Source organism: Pleurodeles waltl, chromosome 3_1 (assembly GCF_031143425.1).
Source record: "Pleurodeles waltl isolate 20211129_DDA chromosome 3_1, aPleWal1.hap1.20221129, whole genome shotgun sequence".
Taxonomy (NCBI): Eukaryota; Metazoa; Chordata; class Amphibia; order Caudata; family Salamandridae; genus Pleurodeles; species Pleurodeles waltl.
The window spans coordinates 247276663-247301096 of record NC_090440.1 but is presented as its reverse complement, the minus strand read 5'-3'; the positions used below and the strand labels follow the sequence as shown (position 1 = coordinate 247301096).

Here is a 24434-nt window from a genome sequence, read left to right as displayed (position 1 = left end):
CGGCGCAGCTTGCTGCACCGCCGCGGGGATTCCGACCCCCCCTACCGCCATCCAGATCCCGGCGGTCCGACCGCCGGGATCCGGATGGCGGTAGGGGGGGTCGCGGGGCCCCTGGGGGCCCCTGCAGTGCCCATGCCAGTGGCATGGGCATTGCAGGGGCCCCCGTAAGAGGGCCCCTACATGTATTTCACTGTCTGCTGGGCAGACAGTGAAATACGCGACGGGTGCAACTGCACCCGTCGCACAGCTTCCACTCCGCCGGCTCGATTCCGAGCCGGCTTCATCGTGGAAGCCTCTTTCCCGCTGGGCTGGCGGGCGGTCTGAAGGCGACCGCCCGCCAGCCCAGCGGGAAAGTCAGAATTACCGCCGCGGTCTTTCGACCGCGGAACGGTAACCTGACGGCGGGACTTTGGCGGGCGGCCTCCGCCGCCCGCCAAGGTCAGAATGAGGGCCAATGTGTCTGTGTCAGAGCAAGGTGTTACAGATGAACATGAAAATGCTATGAAAGCCTTAGAGGTTAATTTTGGAGAAAAAAGTAGAATTGTGGTGGAGAGGCATACGTTGCTTTCTAGATCTCAATTGCCAGGTGAGAGTGTAGAACAATATGTATCTGTGTTAAGAATGTTGGCTTCTACATGTAAGTTTAAGGACTTACACAAATAAATAATAAGATATCAATTTATAAATAGGACCAGTAATACTAAAATCCAAGAAAGATTGTTAAAATTGAAAGAGCCCTCTTTACAAAAAACTATTAGCATAGCACAAAGAATAGAAAACACAAGAAGATAGGTCAAACAACTTAATGAGGAACAAGATAAGGATATTAGTGAACATAACAAAATAAGCATGGTGCAAAAAGGAAAAAAAAGTTTTGCAGTGAATAAAAAGGCAGTTTTATTAAACGATAGACAAACATGTTACAGATGTGGAAGTACTAGACATAATGCAGACTCAGAGACATGTCCAGCTACAAGAGCTAAATGTTTCAAATGTAAAAAAATTGGACACGTCTCTTGAGTCTGCAAATCTGAGAATTGCAAGGGAAACAAGCGTGTGGTAAATGTAGCCAATGAATGCTGTGATGAGTGTTCTAGTGACAAAGAGATTACTTTAATAAGGTCCACAGTAACAACCCCACGTCCTCTCTCCTCAGCAACTGCCTGCTTCTCTCACTTAAACTCACACTTTAGAATCTGGCAAAGAAGCATCCAGTTGCTAAGATACAACATAGTGTATATTTTTAAAATGGCACCTTACAATAATAATGTTTTTGAAAGTGCATAATGTACTGTGCATTTCATTATTACAGGGCTCAAAATATAAAGTACTCCACATTTCAAAAGCTATACATTCAAAACCCCTACACAATACTGCAAAACAAACGTAATATTTTAACCAATACATCCAATGTTTTTTCAGTATTAGTCAATTTAGATTGCAGCTATCGTAAATACAGCTTCATTATGTTTGTATTTAGTTATAGTATTCTCACCTTCTTACACAGGATCTTGGAATTGACTGATGATTTGAAGACCAGATCTTTGAGAATTGAAGCAAAGGGAGTTACCCCAATACCTCCTCCCACAAGGACTGATACCTCAAACTTGTTCCACTCTTGGTGCCCTTCCCCAAAGGGACCATCAAGGTAAATCTAAACAGAAAAGCATTGAATGAAAAAGATCAGCAAGCAGAAACATTGCAAATACATTAGCATTTGTTTACATTTCATTCCACCTATGAGTTTTAATTTTTCAAAGTTGGTGCTAATTTCATCCTAAAATATGTTGAATTACATATCATACGTCTACTGTAATGCCCAATAGGGTGATTATTTGTACCTTATGGCCATATTGTACTTGTAATAGAGTAAGAACTCTTGTGAGTAGGAGAAGTCAGCAATATGGAACTCTAAATACTGCCTTAATTTGATAAGATGATGAAAGTTGTTACAGTGAATATATATCGAGCTTTATGAAAGAAAATTTAGAAAACAGGGCTTTAGGAACATTAACCTAATATTTGAGAACAAAGTTTAGTGGGAAGTCAGATTATAGCCCTGACAAAGCGGTAGAGATAAACATCTCAAAATGTGTTGGCTGATTTGTGTTTAAGGCTGTTGGTTATCTGAATGATCCATGCTTGACATGTTTTTAAACCGGTGTAATTTCTTTGTCTATGAAAAATATTTTCTAAAATATTGTAGTATATTTTGTAATAAATGTAGAATTCTTTTAAGTTAAGAATGAGTCCCCTCCAATAGTAATTATCTATTGGGGGGTGTTTCACCAGGCCCTTTCTGCAGGGTCACCCCCAATCATTTTGCCTTCATCCTCCTCGTTTTTATGAATTCATGATTGTTGGCTTTTGGACTCTGGACACTTTACCACTGGTAACCAGTGCTAATGTGATCACTGCTTAAAACACAGTAACATTGGCTTATCCACAATTGGCATATTTAATTTACTTATAAGTCCCTAGTAATCTACATTAAATGTGCAGAGGACCTGCAAATTAAATGCTACTGGTGGGCCTGCAGCACCAATTGTGGCACCCACCTCGGTAGCCTTTCAAATATGGCTCAGGCCTGCCACTGTAGAGTCTGTGTATGCAGTTTTAAGCTTCATGGCCACCTGGCAGGTTAACACTCTTGCCAGAACCAAACCTTCCTTTTTAATACATATATGTCACCTCTAAGGTAAGCCCTAGATAGCCTAAGGGAAAGGAACAGTGTTTAAAAAAGTAGGAGATGCGCGCTTTTAAGTTTTACATGCCCTAGTAGTGAAAAACTCTTATATTTGTTTTTCACTACTGAAAGGTCTGTCTCTCCCACAGGATCATTTCGGGATTGCCTTAATACATTTAAGAAGTGTAATTCCCAATTGGGGAGAGATGGGACCCCAAGTTTGGTGTCTCTGGAATCACAATTTAAAATCCCAATTTATGGTGTAGTCGGATTTTAAATTGTAATTCCGAAAATGGCACTTTTAGAAAGTTGGCATTTTTATACTTTAACCGAGTGCCTTCTGCATGTCTCTGAATGCACACCTGGGTAGGTGACAGCTGGCCTCTTGTGCAGTCCCTCCAGACACCCACACACAAACAGAATTTAGGTATGACTGATGTGCCATCCACCACCTGATTGGTGCTGACACACCTGAATGGGCTGTGTCCTGATCCCACACAAAGGGTTGCATACCCTCTGTAGTGAGTCTAGAGCCGGGCATGACGTTCAGGGACTCTGTGCACTTCAACACAACTGGGGATAAGTACTGGACCTCTTACACCACCAACTCAGTACACTTCTGGACCTGTGGATAGTCTGCCAGGAAGGAGTGTTGTGCTGCTAAAGCGACTGTCACTCTGCTGGACTCTGCTGAACTCCTGCTCTGCGGTGCTGACCTACTACCCTACTTACCTGGTAGTGAGAAGGGCTGGCATTTAATCTTTACAACGCAGAACAAAAGAGACTCCAAAAGCCTGCTAGCTTGTTCATGTTCCTCTGAAGTCTCAGGGGGCAAAAAAAGACTTCCTACAAACCAGCTACAGCTCCTGGCCCCATCTTCAACCAGCTCCTGACCCTCTAAGAGGTGCCTCTCCAGTCCTGGCCCATTGGAAGTTTTTTTCTGGCTCCTGAAATCAAGCTTTTGGGCTCTTCTTGACCATAAACAGGACCTCTCACATCGGAACTGAGTTGCTCCCCAGACGAATCAGTGTGAGCTACCACAAGTTCATCTCTTCACACGGTAAGCATTGCCACTCGCAACTGCCCATCCATCTGCAAATTCCAGCTGAATCTTCAGGCCCACAGAACACCGCTAGTGCTGCCCTCCTTGCTTCTCCACTAACGGGACTCTTGGCTCAACGTTTGAGAAGGTAAAACTTCAGCGAGACTTGTCTGGGACTGTATCCGACCAGCGCTCCCTTGCGGTTTCCCAGAACTTTTGGATTTAACCTGGTCTATTGCTACCAGATACCCCCGGTTGGTGCTTTGTGCTTTTAAGCTGTGCATTTCAGTTTAGTCTTTAAAAATTCATATCTCTACTTCTACTTATTGGATTTTTGTCGTTTTGGCCTTGTTTTGCTCGTAAAAAAGTCAAATCTATTTCTCTAACCTGGTGTGGAGTCTTTTTGTGGTGTTATCACTGTGATACTGTTTGAGGTGTTGCACAAATACTTTACACATTGGCTTTCAAGTTAAGCCTGCCTGCTCTTTGTCAAGATGGATAATTTATGGGTTGTATCTGACCTACCCAGACTATGGGTCTCATTACGAGGCTGGCAGTCTCACGCCCCCTGGTGATGGTCGGACCCCAGCACTCCAGGCTGTCCAACTGCCACTCTATGACCACCAAGGAACCACCGTCACCACCAGGAACAAGGTTCTGATGGGCTAATGGTCGGTGGACTCGTGGTCAGCCACGGTGGTGCTGAAATCAGTGCCACTGTGCTGATCATGACTCCTGTTTCTGGCAGCTTTTCCATGGCGTGGACCCTGCCATGGAAAGGCTAGTGGAAACCAGTGCTGGGGGCAGAAGGGGCATGGGCCGTGCAGGGGCCCCCTGCAGCACCCTCGGAACACACACTGTCTGCTATGACTAAACCTCGTAATGGCCATGGGAGAGAGACTGCCGGCTCGGCGGTAGTCTCCTCTCCATGGGGCTGGTGGGCTAACAGTCAGCCTGTCACACTCGTAATGAGGCCCTATGATTGTGGTTCCTGCTTGGACGGGTTGTACACCACAGACAACCAGAACCCAATTTCTAACAGGGCGTTAAGGTGGAAATATGACCTGGAATTAGGCTGTGTTTGGGAAATCACACTCAGGAGGGTCTGAGTCATAGCAAGTACCCAGGTAAGTATCTGCTACACAAGTTTCACGGCTTTCACTGGGATTCCCCTTTCTAGAAGTTTACATAAGTTGGATTACATTTTTTAGCAATTAGCAACATATCTCCACATAATTCAAAGGTGACAAGGACAGGAAGACTCATTGGCCTCAAGGGTGTAGGTAGTTCTTTCATGCCAGTTCATATCTGGTTTTGATTACTGTACTGCCTGCATACCACTTCAGTGCATTCAAAATGTAAATTCCATAATGTGAGAAAAGGCCACATCAATTTGTTGATTAATTTGGACAGTCAGTAGCATGCTTTGATAAGTACCCATCTGTTAAGAATGTATGAAATGTCTCTCCTCCTACTTACTGTGTCCATGCAATTGAGGCATGTATGGTGATAGGATGTGGGTCAAATGTCGAAATCCTTCATAACATACCAGAATGTAATTCAAGGAACCATATTCTACCCATATTATGAAGTATAAGATGCATAGTGAAATTTAGATGCTTTACAATAAAACTACAGGAGGCCACGTGGCTTTAGGAAACAGTAAAGTATTTTATACACAGAAAAATGTTCTGTGTTACACTGCAAATTATCCTAAAACTTTAGATTATCTTTTGATTACTTCTCCAAATCAATGGCCCAATATATAGTAAGTAACTATTTCAATAGAACAGTTGAAGCTTGACTTAGGCCAAAACAATTGCAATACTGGTATTTCTAAGGTCATCCCACCAGAAATTGATTTGTGCCTGCAGCCACAGACCATGAGTAATACTTCAGTCCAAATAAAACATGTGCTGTCTAGATCCTTTAATTATATCAAAAGGCCAATTCTCTCTTTAAAGATTAATCAGATAATCACATTTACCTCTTTACACACTGGATAAAATCACAGAAGTGGGAAGGCATTGTATGAAAATAAAAACAAGAACAAAGTATAAAAAGTCATATGTACCACTAACTTTATCATTTAAATTTGATCACAGCTATTAACATATCTAGGGGGCTGCTCTTTATGACATTTATTGATAAAAGCACCTACCTTGGGATACTCGCCAAGCTCAGCCACACTTTCAGGGGAGTACTGTTCCCGCAAGCGGGTTGTCCATGGGCCAGCAGCTCTGATGTGAAGGCTCAAAAAGTCCTCATGGGGAGCAGTGGTCAAGGTGAAGGGGTGATACTCATTGGTTCCTAGTGACAAGCAGGCAATCCTTACCCACTGCCCAGATTTGTATTCAAAATCATTGGGTCGCTGAAACCTGAGATTCGTAACTCCTGCAACAAGGTGGAAAATTACCTTTTCATTTATTGACACTTTTATTTATAGAAACATACTAGATGATTCACTGGAGTTCCACGTTCCAACCTAAACCTAAATTGGCACAATAATTTACCACAACTCTTTCCCCGAGGATTTTTCAATTGTACTAAACAGGATTTTCTGGTCAATCATGACATTAATTGAATCCTTTATACAGCAGATGTGTAAAAGTGACCAATATTACCTCTTCACAAATACAGAACTTGATGAGCACCCTCATTAAATTGACGCATGTGTGATTTATCTCTGAAAATTAAACCACTCATGAACTGTATTTGCCAGCCGTTTGTGACAAAACCTTTAGTCCTTGGCAAATGGTGATGAAGTTTTTCTACCACAAAATGGCAATGTGTATCAAAACCTGTAATACCATTTTCAGTTTAAAACTCCAAACAATTTAAGCAACAATTAAAAAAAAATTACAACTCAAATAATTTTGCAACTTTAAAACAATGAGTGTGTCTTTAATAAAAACTCCTTTTGAAATACACTTTACAAATTATAATACATTTCAAACTGTTTGATAGGCAATGCTTGTTTGCTGGATTCTCCTCTGTTTCCATTCTCTATTTGCGCAAAGCAAATTGTCAGTAGAGAAAGGACCAACTATGATTATCATTCTGTAGTTTTTCAAGGAAAATATATAGAAAAATTTGCAACTTCAGATCATGTGGAAAATCTTTGTATGTGCTGCCTGTGTTTTTTACTGATTATGTATAAAATACAGCATGAATGGTAGTATAGAATAGCATTGCACAAGCAAAATACAAATCATAAAAATCTATTAAAAGCATATGTTTTTAATTATCTCCTAGACCTAGAGGAAAGCAAATGGAATTAAAGAGGTATAGCAAGATTATTACAAATTAACAAATGCACTTCATTTAGAAAAACCTGAGAAAAGCCTATGAAGAGCTTTGCTTCCAAAACATTGTCTGCCACTTAAGATGGAGAAGAAAATACCAAGATTAATTGTATCAACAGAGTTACAGATACTGTTTACCACTTTGTGTGACTCAAGTGTGGTGGAGTGGTACTCCAAACCTGCTTGCATTAAGTTCATTTCAGCAAACCAAGGGCCAGTGATCATTATGGAGTGCCAGTGCTGTGCGGTACAGAGACTGTGCTATGCAGCAACATGGTGACAATGAACTATTGTTTCCAGGAGACCACAACCTTCCCTTGTGGTTCATGGCATCCTTTGCTAATCAAATTGTGATAGCATGTTGCTGCAGCAGGACCTCGCTACGGGAATTTCTGAATTCCTTGCCAAGACCTATTGCTTCTTAAGGATTTATTGTGATGGACATTGGGAATGAAATAGTCTGAAAAGTTGTGTTGTCGGTGAAAGCAAATATTGATCTATTTTCATGAACACATACATGAACTCTTCTAGGAACTGGGATTGTTAGATTATACTAAGTAGGCCTGTGATGGAACAGGAAAGGATTCTTAAATTGGAATTTGTGGCATATTTATATATATATATATACATCTCATGCATTTAGTATTACAGTTCTAGTATGCACATGCAAATTGCTAAATTTAGAAACTGACAGGCTGATAACATTGTTGGTTATCTTGCAGTTGTACAGATGTGGCAGTAGATACTATAACTCATCCTCCACAAGATAGTGTACATTGATGAAGATTGAGGTGGTTACTGAGATCATAGGGAGAAGTGCTAGAGAGGGTTTGTGTGTATGTATATGTACACTCCAATTTATTTATTCATTTCTCCCTCTCCTTTAATTGCCACTGGCTGGCCCCCGGGCCCATATGTGGCCGCACAGCCCCCCTCCCCCAGATGATTTTTTTTTATATCTTTGGCCCCAGAGAGATATTGATCCAAGGGGTGTGAAGAATCCCCAGGAGGTAATTTGTGTGGCCCCCTCTAAAGTTTCAAAAAAGCCCCAGGGAGGTGGTGGTTCCTGGGGCTCCTACGAGCCCAAAGGAGGAGCATCCGCGCGGTCCCTCTCAATATTACTATAAATCTCAGGGGAGGTGGCGGTCCCCAGGGCTCAAATGAGCCCTAGTAGGAGGGTCCTGTGCCCCCTCCTTTATTTTTTATATCTGCATGACCTGGGACCTGGCCTAGCCAGGGACTAAATTGAGAACAAGCTCAGGAGAGTGTTTTTTTTTTTTAACATTTTGTGGCAGATTCACGGATCCAGGGGACCTGAGCACCAAGGCTAAGGGTTAGGGTATTCCTACCCTTCCCCCTTCTCTTTTTTTCTGTTTTCTTTTGGAAAAAAAGTCACAAAATAGCTGCCACCACTTTCCTGGTGGAAGTGTTGGCAGCCAATCAGATCTCAGCACAAGATCTCCCTGATCCCCAAAGCCTCAGTGTCTCTAGATATCTATATATTTTTTTGCTCTCTAAAACTACTGAATGACTTAACACCAAATCATAAAAACAAAAAGCAAGCTCTCTAGACCAAAAGCTAGCTTTCTGCCAAATCTGGTGTAATTAGTCGTGTTCAAAATCCATATGGGAAAATATATGGGGAAAATTTGTTTTCTCAGCACCGCTTGACATATCACCCCACAACTTTGAAGACAGCGGCTGATCCAACTGTTCTATTAGTTTTTTAAATTTCGTACAAATTAGTCAAGAGGTGCCAAAGTTATTGGCAAAACAATAACCGCGTTTCCTATGGAAACTAGGTCCAAACTATAACTACCTACTGGCGACTCTCAGTACGTAATTATACACACATTATTGTTTTGTGTGAGATAGTACTGACAAAATTGTGGCTATGAGTACTTTCAGATATAGCACATAAGACTGTGTAAGATGTCCACCAAAGGCCTGATGAAACTGTGACATATTGCAGGAAAGTCAGTTTTTTATGTTAAGTTTTTTGTGTAACAAAGGAACAAGGAAGCATTGTATTTCAACCGTGACCAAGGTCCCAGGACCAAAACACATTGGTTGAGTTAGGCTCAATAAACCTCACAATCTGCACACTTGCTGTGAGTGCTGCTGCATCTTTGCATTTGAAGCCTGCTGTCATGATGTGAGCCATGTGGGCTGTCATGCCCTAGCTAGCACCAGAGGCATTCTGAAGCACGCCCTCACAGCCAACTTGGAGTCATTATACATATATATATATATAGCCACCACTGGGTAGTTATAGTTAGGACTTAGTTTCCATATCAAAAGTGTTTTCATTGCCTATATCTTTGGCACCGCTTGAAGAATTTTTATGAAACTTTCCAAAAAATTTCCCAGTCACCTCAGCTGCTGCCTAGAAAGTTTTGGATGGTTGAGAAAAAGGAGAGGGGGGCAAAACACTTTTACCTTATTCATTTTTCCATAGGAAAAACTGAACAGCGATAGCGCCAAAACTACTAGACGGAATTACACCAAATTTGGCAGAAAGGTAGGTCCTGGTCCAGAATCCGACCTTTTTCTGTTTTAGTGTAAATCCATTCAGTAGTTTTAGAGAAATTAAAGAAAATCCAAATTTTAAAATATAGGGACGCAAAGGATTCGCCACCCCTTCTGATCTCGTGCTGAGATCGATTTGGCTGACAATAAGGAAGGCCGTCCCTTTTGTTTTATGTGACACCTGGGTGAGCCAGGACCCAGGGAAATCAGAAAGGAGGAGGGAATGCATGGGCCCCCCTCCATGAGCTTAAATTAGCCCCAGGATCCACCACCTTCCCGGGGCGATTTATGTTGTAGGTGCGGGGGCGCACAGCCCTCCTGCACCCCGGGGACCACCACCTCCCCAGGGCAAAATTGTTTATTTGTATGGAGGAGGCCCCACAGCCCCAGGGACCACCATCTCCCGGGGGCGATAGATAAAATATGTGCGGGAGTGTGCAGCTCTCCCTGCTCCAGGGAATGGGGATTGAAAAGCAGTGCACACCTGAACTCACAAGCTTTGATTTTGTGTCAATGGGAAATGGATATGCGGCTCAAGTCACAAGGGTTTGCACATTGAACTGTATACCGTTCAAGGATAAATGGGAATTCTTACCTGAGGAAGAGGAGATGTGCCCAAGTTATGCATTACATGTTATAGATACCTTGGAAGAACTGAAAGCATTGCAGGATAACGTTGAAAGGGAAGAGAAAAAGTCATGGGTCAAATTGAAATGTGTCCAGCATGAGGATGAACTATGGGTTTCAGAAGAGGGTCAATTAGTCTTACCAAATGGTTTGCTGACTCAAATGGCTAGATATTATCATGGTCAAGCACATGTTGGGAGGAATGCGTTTATTCAAGTGTTTAAACATTATTGGATCAATGCAAAGTTTAGACAGGTTGCCGAAGCAGTTTGCCATTGTTGCGTCATTTGTCAACAAATGAACGTGGGCAAAGGGACAGTGGTCAATTTGAGCTATATTGGAAGAGCAGGAGGTCCATTCAGCAGAATGCAGATGGATTTTATTGAGATGCCTGTGTGTGGAGGATTGAGATATATGTTGGTGATTGTTTACATCTTTAGCTATTGGATTGAAACTTATCGTACCACAAAGAAATGACAGCCTTACAGCCTTACAGTAGCAAAGTTACTGCTTGGAGAACTAATACCATGTTTTGTGTTTCTGGTCTCTTTAGAATCAGATGGAGGAAGCCACTTTAATAATGAAGTAATTAAATTACTATGTTCAGCTTTAAACATTGAGCAGACGTTGCACTGTAGCTACCGTCCTGAAGCATCAGGACTTGTGGAACAGATGAATGGTACTTTGAAATCAAGAATGGCAGAAATGTGTGCATCCACGAATCTGAAGTGAAAGTGAGCCAACCAAAACTGAGGCAGCAGGAAAGTCTAGTCAGAGGAGGGCTCTCCTAGAAGCAGACAGTCTTGAGAGACAAACAGAGCAATCGACAGACCCTGAGGGGGAAGAAGTTGAGTCGGATCAAAGATAATGTGGTCTGGATTCTCCTGAACAAGTTGCAGGACCATCAAGAAAAAACCCAGCAGAGCAAAGAGAAATTACAAATTTGACACTTAAAAGAGCATTGATGAAAGGTCTACTAAAAGGAGATAAGTGGCCACATAAGTCATAAGCAAAGAGAAAAGAAGCAATTACAGTGACAACAATTGAGGAAGAAGTAGACACGACAAGGAGAGAAGATTTGAGTGATGGAGAGTTAAATGGAGATCGCAAATTGAAAAGAAAAAGGATTGTGAATCGAAGGTACGCTGGTCCTGAAAGGGCGTATGCAACAACAAGTGATTGGCAGAGTGAATTTTTCTCTGTTTGTTTTGATCAGGACATTCAAGGTCAGTATTTTGGCGCTTGAATGAAACCAATGAACTGAACTGTTGAGAACTGTGAACTGAGAGAGTGCAAGAAACGAGACAATTGAAAGCAACCGGAAAATACTTTTGATAACCTGATTTTGATAAGCTGCTAAACCTGATTTTGTATTTTTGCTGCATAGTTATATTTTTTTTCCTCTTCTTTCTGATTCATTACAGATCATGAGTAACCTTAGCCAACATGGTAGGAAGAATAGGTGCTGTAAATACATGGGTACTGGTTTGGCGATTGTGTGCATGATATTGTGCCTGGTATTGATTGTGGGTATTACTGTTCTTGATAAGAATGAATCCAACCATACCTCAGCTTTAGAGACAACTACTTCACTCAAAGAAGTAGAGAAGTTTAGGTTAGATGAGAAATATTTGCACATAGATAATGTCCAAGGAGAACTTTGTTCTAACATTTTCTATTGCTTATTGATAGAGTATGTTGAGACAATGGATGCAAGAGATTGTTATGTTTGCATGCAGATTCCTTCATCAGTTGAGGATGGAGTTACTTATCACAGTTTGCCCTCCACTTATGGGATGAGTTGTAGTTTGTTACTAATGAGATTGTATAACCAGAAGTACATTCAGTATTTCTATTCCAATTATGATGTAGTGTTTTTGTTTGCCCCTATAATTAAGTACCTCAGTAGAGTAACTAAGGAGAACACTATAGGATTAGTGAGAGGATTCTTTGAGCCTAGGTAGACCTTTGGCACCTCATACCCGTACTGCAACACCTTGACATGCTTGCTTACACCCATAGAAAAGAGCTTCTTAGACCAGAGAGATGACAGGAGAAAAGCATTAAAAGAGAAGTTAGAAAAGGGCTTATAGAAAAGGACATTTAGAAAGGATTATGCATTTAGTGAAATAAAGACACAAGAAAAGTTAGCTTTAGATGTGCAACACATAGGAAAGCTGTGTGTATATAGGCCGAAATCTAGAACTGACACATTGTTTGTGGGAACGAGTGAATGCAGACATTTGTTTTTGTTTCAGAGTAAATGGCCGTTCATGTTTAATGGACAGGATCTGGCAATTCCTGGAGTTTATTACACCTGTGGACCAAATGCACATAACTGTCTTCCAAGAGGATGGTATGGCACATGTTACTTGGGAATAGTTTTCCCAAAGATATTTCAACTTGAGCACTTGAAAAAGTTACCGGAATATGATTGCATTACATCACGTTAGACAAAAGAGAGAGGGCCTGATTCTAACTTTGGAGGACGGTGTTAAACCGTCCCAAAAGTGGCGGATATACCACCTACCGTATTACGAGTCCATTATATCCTATGGAACTCGTAATACGGTAGGTGGTATATCCGCCACTTTTGGGACGGTTTAACACCGTCCTCCAAAGTTAGAATCAGGCCCAGAGTCTCCTTCTAGTATATTTGGAGATATATTTGGAGCAATAATTCCTTCAGCAGGAGTTGTCCTAAATTCCATAAACATTCAAAAGTTGTCTACTATTGTGGATAACATGCTGACACATTTTTCAGGAGCCATGATCCTAATGGATAGGGAAATGGCTGTGGTAAGATCTATGACACTTCAGAACTGCCTTGCATTAGACATTTTTTAGCAAAGGATTGCAGAGTTTGCAAAATGCTGAACTTGAAGCATTGTTGTTAATATATCCCTGAGAATAGTAAAGACATTAGAAGCTTAATTAGTAATCTAACTAATGATAGTGCTGATTTGAAAGAGCTGAAAGAACCAGAAGTTTGGGAAAAGGTTGGTAAAGGATTTGCTTCCATGGAAAATTGGCTTGACAATCTAGGAAAAGGGATAATATTGAAAATAATACAAGGGATTTTTGATTATTGTAAGTTGCTTAATTGGAGCATGGGGAATATGTTAATTGTATCATGTGATTAAATTGAAAATGATCAGAGGAATGAAGAAATTAAAATGGAAAAATTGTTCAGGGAAAATTTGAAAAGGGAACGAAGAATTAAAAGGGATAGGGAGGACAAATTTTAGCGAAGCAACAATTTGTGTGGGAAGCTGTAAGTGTGATGACATATCTAATCATCAGAGGAGGGATTGTTAACGCTGAATTTTAATAATAAATATTCTTATATTCTGAATGCTAAATCTACATAGAAAATGACTTAATATAAAAAACAATGTACAACTTGGAAAATGTGCCTACTTGAGTGGCCGCTAGTTATCACGAAGTGCCCTTATAAATTTATTATTAATATGAAATGTCGTGCTCATGTTTAGGTTAATGTAGTAGTATGTTATATTAATGATTACGTATTATCTATTTTCTTTCTTAATTTTAGGCCTTAAGTGAGCAAGGTCTTTGGCCTCATGTTGAGTTGCACTGTTTAAATAAGTCACACAAAATGGATTTTAGAGAAATACATACTTGTATTATTCCACTGTGTTGACCAAACACTAGTAAACAATTTTCTTTCCTATGCAAACTGCTTGCTAGAAAATGCTGTATTAGCTATCAATACATTGTAGAGTTTAGTGTGTTTGAAAGCGATGTTCCCAGGAGCAAACAATGGATGCACTGACTGGAGGACAGAGAGATACAAAATTGTTACCTGACGAGTCCGACAATGGGAACAGGAGAAGAGGAGTCAATCATCAACATGTGAAAGACAGTTTAGTTATATCTTAGATTTGAAGTTCTATTTCATTGGACTAAATGTAAACGTACGGTTCTTTGACCAATGGCAACGTGGAAAGCGTTCTGGATGATTTTAACTTAGCCCGACTGTCCGGAGAAAGGAGAGCTCACTTTTTCTTAATCTTTTGCTGAGAAGTGCCATTCCAAGTATCCCCATTCTTTGAGAGATTTTACTGTTTTCCTTCTTCACCAATGAGGTGTTCTTGCTCTTGATCCTTTACTTAGAGAACTCTATCTTGAACATTATTGCTACAATCCAATGCCGACTGACCCGATGTCCAACTGACAAAGATAGTCGCAGCTTGCTGATCCATACTGAGGCAAGGTATAATGAAATTATATTGTTCTAGATGTAATTTGTCCTTTGTTTCTAGGTACCAACCGCTAATTTTGATAGAGCCATAGCTAGATGTTTTTTCAAATTTGTGTTGACAATTTTTTTTAGCATGAAGCCCAAACATGCCACTCTAATGAGAAGGTTAGCTAGGAGACTCACAGAAGATGTTTGCTAATTATTAACAACAGTTGATGTCCTTTCTTTGCTGTTTCTATTGTGCAGTTATTCTTGCTGTTGAGTTGTATCGTAATCCTAGAATGCATAACCATGCATGCTTTGATTAAATTGAGATTCTTTCGGAGATTGGGTCAACCAGCATTGTTTCTGTATGTTTAGCATCTGATTTTGAGATTAGGTTACGTGATATTAGCACTGTTAATATAGGGAGATAAACATTATAATTTTTACATAAAGGTGTGGGTATTCATGGCCAAAGGGGTCATGGTGCATGGAAATTACTGACTCCCCAGATTATTGATTCGATTGGATATTGTTATTGATTGGTATTGAAATTGAGACCTATGGTGGGGATTTACTTTAAGCGTAGTAAAAAGGTCCATCGAACCTCTAACGCGTCTCCTTATAAATTAAAAACAAGAAACCAAATAAGGACATAGGCGCTAACACACCCACTCACAGAGGCACACAGACACTGACACACCCACTCACAGAGCCAATAAGACACTGATGCACCCACTCTCACACCCAGACACTCTCACAGGCACACTCACAGCCAGATACACCCTGTCACACCAATTTTAACGCCCAGAGAGACAGGCTGTGGCCAAGTCCCGCCGTGCACGGCCAAAGGCCGTGTGCAGTGTGGGATTGGGTGGTTAGGGGGTTGGCTGCAGCATCTGCCCTCAGGCCAGGCCCTGCAGCCAACACCTGCTGCGTATGGCCAAAGGCCATGTGCAGCGCAGGTTTGGGTGGTTATAGGGTATGGCTGTAGGGGATGGCTGCAGGCCAGGCCTGCAGCCAAACCCTGCTGCACACAGTCAAAGGCCATGCACAGCGTGGGGTTGGGTTGTTATAGGGGTTGGCCGCAGGACCTGGCTGCATGGCCGTGGTCCGAGTTATAGTTACCTTAGGTACAAGTTATAGTTAGTTGAGATAATTCTAACTCTAAGAGGGAATTTCTATGGTATGTTTAAAGTGTGAGCCTAACTGTAACATCCCTGAAACCTTTGGTTTTGTTTAAGTAAATGTCTATTTTTTTAATTCTATTTCCTAACTATAACGCCCATGTAATCTTTGTTTTTTTCAGTATATATATATTTATATAATACAAAGGTTAATGTAATGTGGCCCCCTTCCCCAGTCCTCATCAGGCCTGAGCTTTATTGGAAGCTGGGGACCCCTTCCTTAGGGGCCATTTTTCATTAAAGTCGAGTCGAGGGGGGGGCTGTGTGCCCTCCATCCCCAAGGCTTTTTAGGCTCTACAGACACACCCAGGGTGATTTGGTTCATTTTAAAGTGGGGAGGGGACACTTGCCCCCACTCCCCAAGCCTATCATGGCCTTGGAGTCCCACGCCCCAGGGACATAAATAAATATTAAAAGGGGAGGAGGGACACTTTGCCCCACTCCTCCAGCCTAATTAGGCCCTGGGAAGCCCACCCCATGGCCTTTTTTTATTAAAGGGGAAGGGGCTTTGTTGCCCTCTCCTCAAGGTTTATTCGACCCCGGGCACCACCAAGTGCACCCACCATAACCTCGTTATGGGCCATGGAGTTGCTCCCACCCAAATAGAGCATCTATTTCTGCTGCTCCCTCAGTGCTGGAACAATCTGGTGATCTGGTTCCCTTCCCACATCAGTGCAGGCAGGGAAGCAGATCAAACTCTGCTCCCAGCTGGCGAAGCATTTTTAAAACTCCCACCTGCTAGGAGCAGACTTGGTGTTTCCTACCGTTTGGTAGACGTTTTAAAAATACTCCTGCCAAGAGGGACCAAACACAGGTTTCCATGCCCACGCTGGTGCGGGCAGGGAGACTGCTATCTCCCATGGGTAGGCGCCCGGGGCATAGCATGTGAGCCGGCCCTAGGGAATATGGTCCCGGGGTCATTAATGACTCAAGGAGGGGGACTGTGCAACCCCCTCCCTTTTAAGGAGATTAGCGACTCTGGGGATGGGGGCCTTTAGAGGCTTCCGGGAGATGGGCCCCACAGCCTCCCCCCTTAAAAAATACCATGAGCCCCAGGGAATGGGGTCCCTAGAGCTGAAATCACCCTGGGAAGGAGAGTGTGCCCCCCAAGCTCATGTAAATAACTGCAGGGTCCTGCTTTTGGTCCCAGGGGATGGGGTCCCTGGTGCTGAAAATGGCCTGGGGAGGTGGGCCACGCGTCCCCTCCCCAATAGAAACAATAGTTGATCATCCATGGGCCACCCTATGGAGTTTCAAAAAAGAAGGGCGGAAGCCTGTGCTTCTTGTCTTTTTAAAAAGAAATTGCCTTCACAGATCCCCACCACATGTCCTAGCGGTGGATGTTGTGGATGTTGCAGAGGATCCACAGGTTTCTGGAATCCCCCCCAAAAAGTGGAGTGGGGCGCACAGCGGGGTGGTAGCTGCCTGCGGGGGTTAAGCACAGGGCCTGGCTGCAGGACAGGACGTGTGGGCAACCCCATGCTGCACACTGCTGAAGGCCGTGCATGGTGGCTGGTTGCTTTCTCACAGGTAGTTGGAGGCAGGCCCTGCAGCCAACCCCACGCTGCACATGCTGTGGGGTTGGTTTTACATTTCATAATAAAATAGTACTTTACGTCAAAAAAACCCTATAAATTCACTGAAGCAAAACAAAACAAAGGTTAAAGTGAGGTTATAGTTAGGATTTGAAATTATATCTTAGTTTACATTAGAAAACCCTAGAAATTCACTGAAAAGAACAAAGGTTAAAGGGACTGTATAGTTATGTAAAAATGTCAGTTAACCATGCTGTTTTAAATGAAAGAAACAGCTGAAATTCTCCAGTTATACTCACCTCAAGGAACGTCAATTCACCGAAATGCCAGGGGCAGCAAAAGTGACATAACACACCATTTGACCTCCACTTTCACTCACACACGTACACACAAATTCACATTTAGATACACTCTCACATAAACACACTCTCACCTGCAAGCATGCACGCACGTAACATAGAATAAGAAGTATTTTTACTTACCTTAGCTCCTGTAGGTCATATTCAAGCTGAATGTACTCTATTTTTATTACACTTATACTGAATAACATTATTCATGTCTAGTGTAATAAAAAATTGACAGAAAACAAAGACTGCAGTCCCAACTGACGTCCATAAGGACCTGCTGCCTCTGTGCTCCTGGCCATGAATTCACTGCCTATAGGCCAGGAGTTGCAAAGGTAGTGCCAGGGGTAGCAAAAATGGCAAGCCAGGGGTTGCACCTGCTAAAATGTGGCTCCACACTATGACATAGTGCTCCCTCCTTTCTTCGCATTGACGTAAGAGAGTAAATTGTCCCCCTTGTGTGAAGGATAAGTAGTTTCACCCATACCTGAAGGTAGGAGCTCTGCCTTGATCACGCTGATCTCTTTCTTTTTCCGGCTGAGGCTGATCAGATTGTCCCCTACGTAAATGAGTGCAGGGATAGCAAAATAGACATAAAACTGGGGCTTCTGGAGCAAAGCAAAGCTACCATGAACCATGATCTGTAAAAAACAAAAAAACAGAGTCTGTACCTGTGTCAAGTTAGAAATGTTTCTTCTTTGGAGACCATCAAAAGTCCCACAGTTATAACTGAAAACAAAGCTAATCAATTTGAAACAAAAGCTGCATGGCTAATCCTGTTTTTTTAAAGAGTATCGCTGACGGTTAAGATAAGATTCTTTTATAATTGGTGATGATCTATTCACCATCTGCAATGTATAATGAAAACACAGCCCATAATGCAACGGGTTACCATACACCTTGGATAAGTAGATTTATCACGTGTTTCGTTTTGCGATGAACACACTCATCTTTTAAGTTGCATGACCTTATTTCTATTACATCTTCCATCTAACCTCCCTATTCCTTATGCACCTGTTAAAACATTAGAGACAGTATTCTTTGTCATTGTGAGTACACTGTGGTTCTGTGGACCAACTTACCAACATGTAGAGCAACACGTAGAAATGGTGGGTGATCCAGAAGCCACGGAAGCTAATGCGCCGGAAGTGGTGTGAAGCAAAGACATACATGAAAGCCAAGATGACTAGCAGAAAGATTCCAGTTAGTCCTAGAGTGGATACAAAATAAAGGTCACTTTGTTTTTGCCTGGTCAGTGGGCGTACGTCAATAACAAATATTGACACTTTCCACTAACATGTGTTCAGGTGCAGTGCCACACATTTTATTTAGTAAGGATTTAACCCCTACGGTGCCTTGGACGAGGTGATCTCGTCCAAGGCACCGGTTACCGGGTGCCTTGGACGAGATCACCTCGTCCTGCACCCGGGAACTGGGGGGAGCGCTAACGCTAGCGCTCCCCCCTTGGGCTGACCACCCACCCCCCCCCGGTCGTGGATGGAAGGGGAAGCCCTTCCCCTTCCACCCACGACCCCCACTCGGCAATCCGATGACGTCAGCGCGCACAGCGCGCGACATCATCAAATATTGCAGAGGGACGCGCTGGAAGCCATTTTCTTCCAGCGTGTCCAGAAGAAAGGAAGGAAAAGGTGAGTCCTTTCTTCTTTGGGGGTTGGGGGGGAACAGGCACGGGGGGGAAGGAAAGGGTTTTTCCTTTCCCCCTGTGCCTGTTTTCAGTGGATTCCTGCTCCAGGATCGCGGGTGGGGCCCGCAAACCTGGAGCAGGAATCCCCACTAGGCACCAGGGATTACCTTTTGCAGTGATTTTTGGAGGGGCGACCCCTTGGGCAAGGGTCGCTCCTATTTGGGGGCATTTTTTTCCTTTTTCGGCCCCCCCTGGGGGCAGATCTGCTGATTTTTCTGCCGATCTGCCACTGGGGGGGGGGGCGAAAAACCACTAGACACCAGGGATGTTCGTTATTGTGCAGATTTATTGGAAGCGACCCCTTGGGCAAGGGTTGCTCCCATTGGGGGGCATTTTTTTCCTTTTTCGGCCCCCCCCCCGGGCAGATAAACCACTAGACACCAGGGATGTTCGTTATTGTGCATATTCATTGCGAGCGACCCTTTGTGCAAGGGTCGCTCCCATTGGGGGGCATTTTTTTCCTTTTTCGGCCCCCCCTGGGGGGCAGATCGGCCGATTTTTCGGCCGATCTGCCCCCAGGGGGGCCGAAAAACCACTAGACACCAGGGATGTTCGTTATTGTGCATAGTTATTGGGAGCCATTTGCTTCCAGCGTGTCCAGAAGAAAGGAAGGAAAAGGTGAGTCCTTTCTTCTTTGGAGGTTGGGGGGGAACAGGCACGGGGGGAAGGAAAGGGTTTTTCCTTTCCCCCGGTGCCTGTTTTCAGTGGATTCCTGCTCCAGGATCGCGGGTGGGGCCCGCAAACCTGGAGCAGGAATCCCCACTAGGCACCAGGGATTACCTTTTGCAGTGATTTTTGGAGGGGCGACCCCTTGGGCAAGGGTCGCTCCTATTTGGGGGCATTTTTTTCCTTTTTCGGCCCCCCCTGGGGGCAGATCTGCTGATTTTTCTGCCGATCTGCCACTCGGGGGGGGGCGAAAAACCACTAGACACCAGGGATGTTCGTTATTGTGCAGATTTATTGGGAGCGACCCCTTGGGCAAGGGTTGCTCCCATTGGAGGGCATTTTTTTCCTTTTTCGGCCCCCCCCCGGGCAGATAAACCACTAGACACCAGGGATGTTCGTTATTGTGCATATTCATTGCGAGCGACCCTTTGTGCAAGGGTCGCTCCCATTGGGGGGCATTTTTTTCCTTTTTCGGCCCCCCCTGGGGGGCAGAAAAACCACTAGACACCAGGGATGTTCGTTATTGTTCATAGTTATTGGGAGCGACCCCTTGGGCAAGGGTCGCTCCCATTGGGGGGCATTATTTTCCTTTTTCGGCCGAATTTTTGGGCGATCTGCCCCCAGGGGTTCCGAAAAAGCACTGGACACCAGGGATATCAATATTTGCATATATTTTCAGGAGCGACCCCTTGGGCAAGAGTCGCTCCCATTGGGGGGTAATTTTTTTCTTATTTTGGCCCCCCCTGGGGGCAGATCGGCCAATTTTTGGGCCAATCTGTCCCCGGGGGGACGAAAACCACTAGACACCAGGGAAATTATTTTCTTTGTTTTAGAGCAGCGAGCCCTTAGGCAAGGGTCGCTGCCCCAGGGGCAATAATTTTTTTATGTTTCGGCACCCCCTTGGCTGATCTGGCCCCTGGGGGGGGGTCGGAACCCACTAGGCTCCAGGGATTGTAAGGTGTGTGTGTGTTTGGGGCACCCCTTGGGCAAGGGTCGCCCCCCCAAAGGGGGGAAATTTCATATTGGCTATCTCTGTCCCCCTTGGGGGCAGAGGGGCCTATTTTTGTAGGCCCATCTGCCCCCAAGGAGGGCAGAAACCACCAATACGGGAGGGATTTTCTTTTTGGTTCCCCTTTTTTGTTTAGTGCTGGGGGTGCCCCCCGTTTTCCCCCTTTGGCAAAGGTTGCCCCCTAAAGTGGGCACAGAGCTTTTGGCCATTTCTGCCCTCATTGGGGGCAGATCGGCCAATTTCTTTACGCCCATCTACCCCCAAGGGGGGCAGAATCCACTTAGGCACCTGGGATCCTGTGTGTGTTTGTGTGTGTGTTTTTTGTGTGGGGGGGCGGCGGCACCTTTCGCAAGGGTTGCCCCCCAATGGGGGCATGTTAGTGATGGCCATTTCTGCCCACCTTGGAGGCAGATCAGCCTATTTTTTTTTTTTAACCCATCTGCCTCCTAGTGGGGCAGAAGCCACTTAGGCACCAGGGACAATTTCTAAGTTCTTGGTGATGGGGTGTTTGTCAACTGGCAAAGTATTTGTATTTGTGATTATAACAGTTTATTTCTTATTTTTGTTCTAGTTCAAAGCTTTTGCTTCTTTTGCTGTGGATCCTTGCGGTTTTGGCAGTAGTTGTCCTGTGGTTTGCATAGTTGCATGTTTTAGGTAAGTGAAAGCAATTTACTCCAGAGGAGTATTGTTGACATGTATGAATGACATGTTTGTAGGTGGTGTACTAAATGCAGTATTGTGTGTGAAATTGTCCTTAGATTTGAGCACAATTATATTTGTGAAGTCATATGTCTAATTAGCTTTTTTCTTTTTTCTTTTTTAGTGGGATATCATTGGTGATTGCTGTGTCTGTGCAGAGTAGTTGCTGGTGAGTAGCTTTTTCAGGCAAGTGAGTGGTATAGTTTATTAATGCATAAATCTTTGTGATAAAGCTACACTTTGTTTATTACTTATTTTAGTGCTAGTTGTTGTTGACAATCCATTTGTTTTTAGTGAGGATCATGGCTAGCCGCAGAGTGACCGCTCAGCAGGTTGTTGGCATGCTCTTTGAGTCGTCTTCAGACCATGATTACGAGACTGACTCTGCATCTGAGGCAGAGGAGGAAGTGAGAGATTCTGGCAGTGAATTTTCTGTCCGAGAGTATTCTTCTGATGAGTAAGCTACTCTCAGTGCAGATGAAGGGCCTGTTGTAGAGGAGGACATTGATGTACCAAGAGTGCAGCAGCCTGGGGCTGAAGGATTTCCCAATAGAAGACCTGACACCTGGATTGCCCCAAACATGGAGCAGCCACAGTTACCTGCATTTACTGGTCTCCCAGAGTGTAGAGTCAATACAGAAAACTTTTTGCCTGTCCATTTCTTTCACTTGTTTATGGACAATGTATCTTTGGAAGAGAATGTGGAGCAGACTAATTTGTATGCAGAGCAATATTTGTGGGACAACGCTGCCAGACTTAAGCCTCAGTCTAGAGCTACTCAGTGGGTTCCCATGTATCTGGAAGAGATTAAAAAGATTTGAGGTTTGACTTTTTTTGATGGGGTTGATCAGGAAGCCGTCACTGGCTTCTTATTGGTCTACTAGTCCCTTGATGGCAACAGCTATATTTCCTGCAACTATGACACGTAATCGCTATTTGCTTCTTCTTCTTCATATGCTGCATTTTGTAGACAATGCTTTAGCCTTGCCACGAGATCACCCTGATTGTGATCATCTTTTTCAGATTAGGCCTGTCCTTGATCATTTTGTAGATCGGTTTTCAGAGGTCTATGTTCCAGGCAAAGAGATAAGTGTGGACGAGTCTTTGGTCCTTTTCAAGGGGCGTTTAGTTTTTAAGCAGTACATTCCTAGTAAGAGGGCACTGTATGGGATTAAATTGTATATGCTGTCAGAAAGCAGTGCAGGATATGTGTATAATTTCCAGGTCTACACTGGTAGGGATTCCAGTATTGACCCTCCTGGTTGTCCGGCCACTTCTGGAGTTAGCGAAAAAATTGTGTGGGAACTTGGTAGACGACTGTTTAACAAAGGTCACCATTTGTACGTAGATAATTTCTACACTGGAGTATAGTTGTTCAAGGAGTTGTTTAGAGTGGACACTGTTGCGTGTGGCACAATCCGTTCTAACCGGAAAGGCTATCCAAGGGAGCTTGTCTGTAAAAAACTTGAGAGGGGACAGTGCAGTGCCTTGCGGAATAATGAGCTGCTAGCTCTGAAATTTTCAGGCAGGAGGGATGTGTACATGCTATCTACCATCCATGATGAGAGTACTTCCCCTGTGACTGTTTGGGGTCAGGTTGCGGAAGTGCGCAAACCTGCGTGCATTTTGGACTACAATATGCACATGGGTGGTGTTGATAGAGTAGATCAGAGGTTGGAACCTTACACTGCTCTTCGTAAGTCTTACATGTGGTATAAAAAGTTGGCCCTACATTTATTTCATTTGTCAACTTTTAATGCTTTTATTGTGTTCAAGAATTGTTCACCTGAGTCAAGGATGACATTTGTTAAATTTCAGGAGTCAGTGATAGAAAGCCTTATTGTGCTGGAACAGGCAAGAGTTCCTAGAGTAGAAGTGGTGGAGGATGTGGCTAGATTGAAAGATCGGCACTTTCCAGATCACATTCCTCCCACTCCCAAAAAAGACTTGCCCACAAAGAAATGTAGAGTATGTGCCCGGAGATCAATCCGGAGGGAGAGCCGGATGTACTGCCCCGAATGCCCTTCAAAGCCTGGGCTGTGTGCGCCCGGCTGTTTTAGAAGTTACCACACAAGGAAAAACTTTTGGGAAATACCGTGAGCGTAAACTGCCTATTTTATATTTTCAAATGTTCGGTTTCACGGTTGGCAATACTGTCATGTATTTAGTTAGAGCTTTTGTGTTTGTAGTTTTGTACTTATTTTATAATTAGTTAGTGGTTTCTTTGTTGTTTATAAACAAAATAAAAGTGATGGCGGTGTGCGTGGGGTGGCGTATTGGCTGGCGGTGTGCATGGGGTGGTGCTTGGCTGGCGGCATGGGTGGGGTGGTGCTTGGCTGGCGGTGTGCTTGGGGTGGCGCTTGGCTTGCGGTGTGCATGGGGTGGCGCTTGGCTGGAGGTATGGGGGGGTGGCGCTTGGCTGGCAGTGTGCTTGGGGTGGCGCTTGGCTGGCGGTGTGCTTGGGGTGGCTTGGGGTGGCGCTTGGCTGGCGGTATGGGTGGGGTGGCGCTTGGCTGGCGGTGTGCTTGGGGTGGCGCTTGGCTGGTGGTATGGGTGGGGTGGCGCTTGGCTGGCGGTGTGCTTGGGGTGGCGCTTGGCTGGCGGTGTGCTTGGGGTGGCGCTTGGCATGGAGGTGTGCTTGGGGTGGCGCTTGGCTGGCGGTATGGGTGGGGTGGTGCTTGGCTAGCGGTGCCAGCCAAACGCCAGTCCACACACTCATCAGCTGGTGTGATTGCTGTATCAGGCATGTGGGCGTATGAAAGTGGTGGGCCCATGACTGGCGCTGTCTGTCGATGCGAGTGTTGTAATGTGCTGGGCCCGTGGCTGGTGGCGTGAATGGTCTTGTGCATGTCATGTATGAAAGGTGTGTGAATGGACTGTAAAGCGGTTGGTA

The 24434-nt window shown here is 44.0% G+C and overlaps 1 protein-coding gene across 3 annotated transcripts in view; it reads right to left on the bottom strand.

Moving 5' to 3' along the window:
- Positions 1-24434, bottom strand: part of LOC138283999 (dual oxidase 1-like) — a 785394-nt gene that overhangs the window by 33838 nt on the left and 727122 nt on the right. For all 3 annotated transcript variants that reach the window (XM_069222331.1, XM_069222330.1, XM_069222332.1), the window contains 4 exons: positions 18545-18672; positions 17950-18103; positions 5890-6122; positions 1496-1654 (listed from right to left, as the gene is read on the bottom strand). In XM_069222331.1, coding sequence (XP_069078432.1) covers positions 1496-1654; positions 5890-6122; positions 17950-18103; positions 18545-18672 — 674 coding nt within the window. The remainder of the gene's footprint in view (positions 1-1495; positions 1655-5889; positions 6123-17949; positions 18104-18544; positions 18673-24434) is intronic.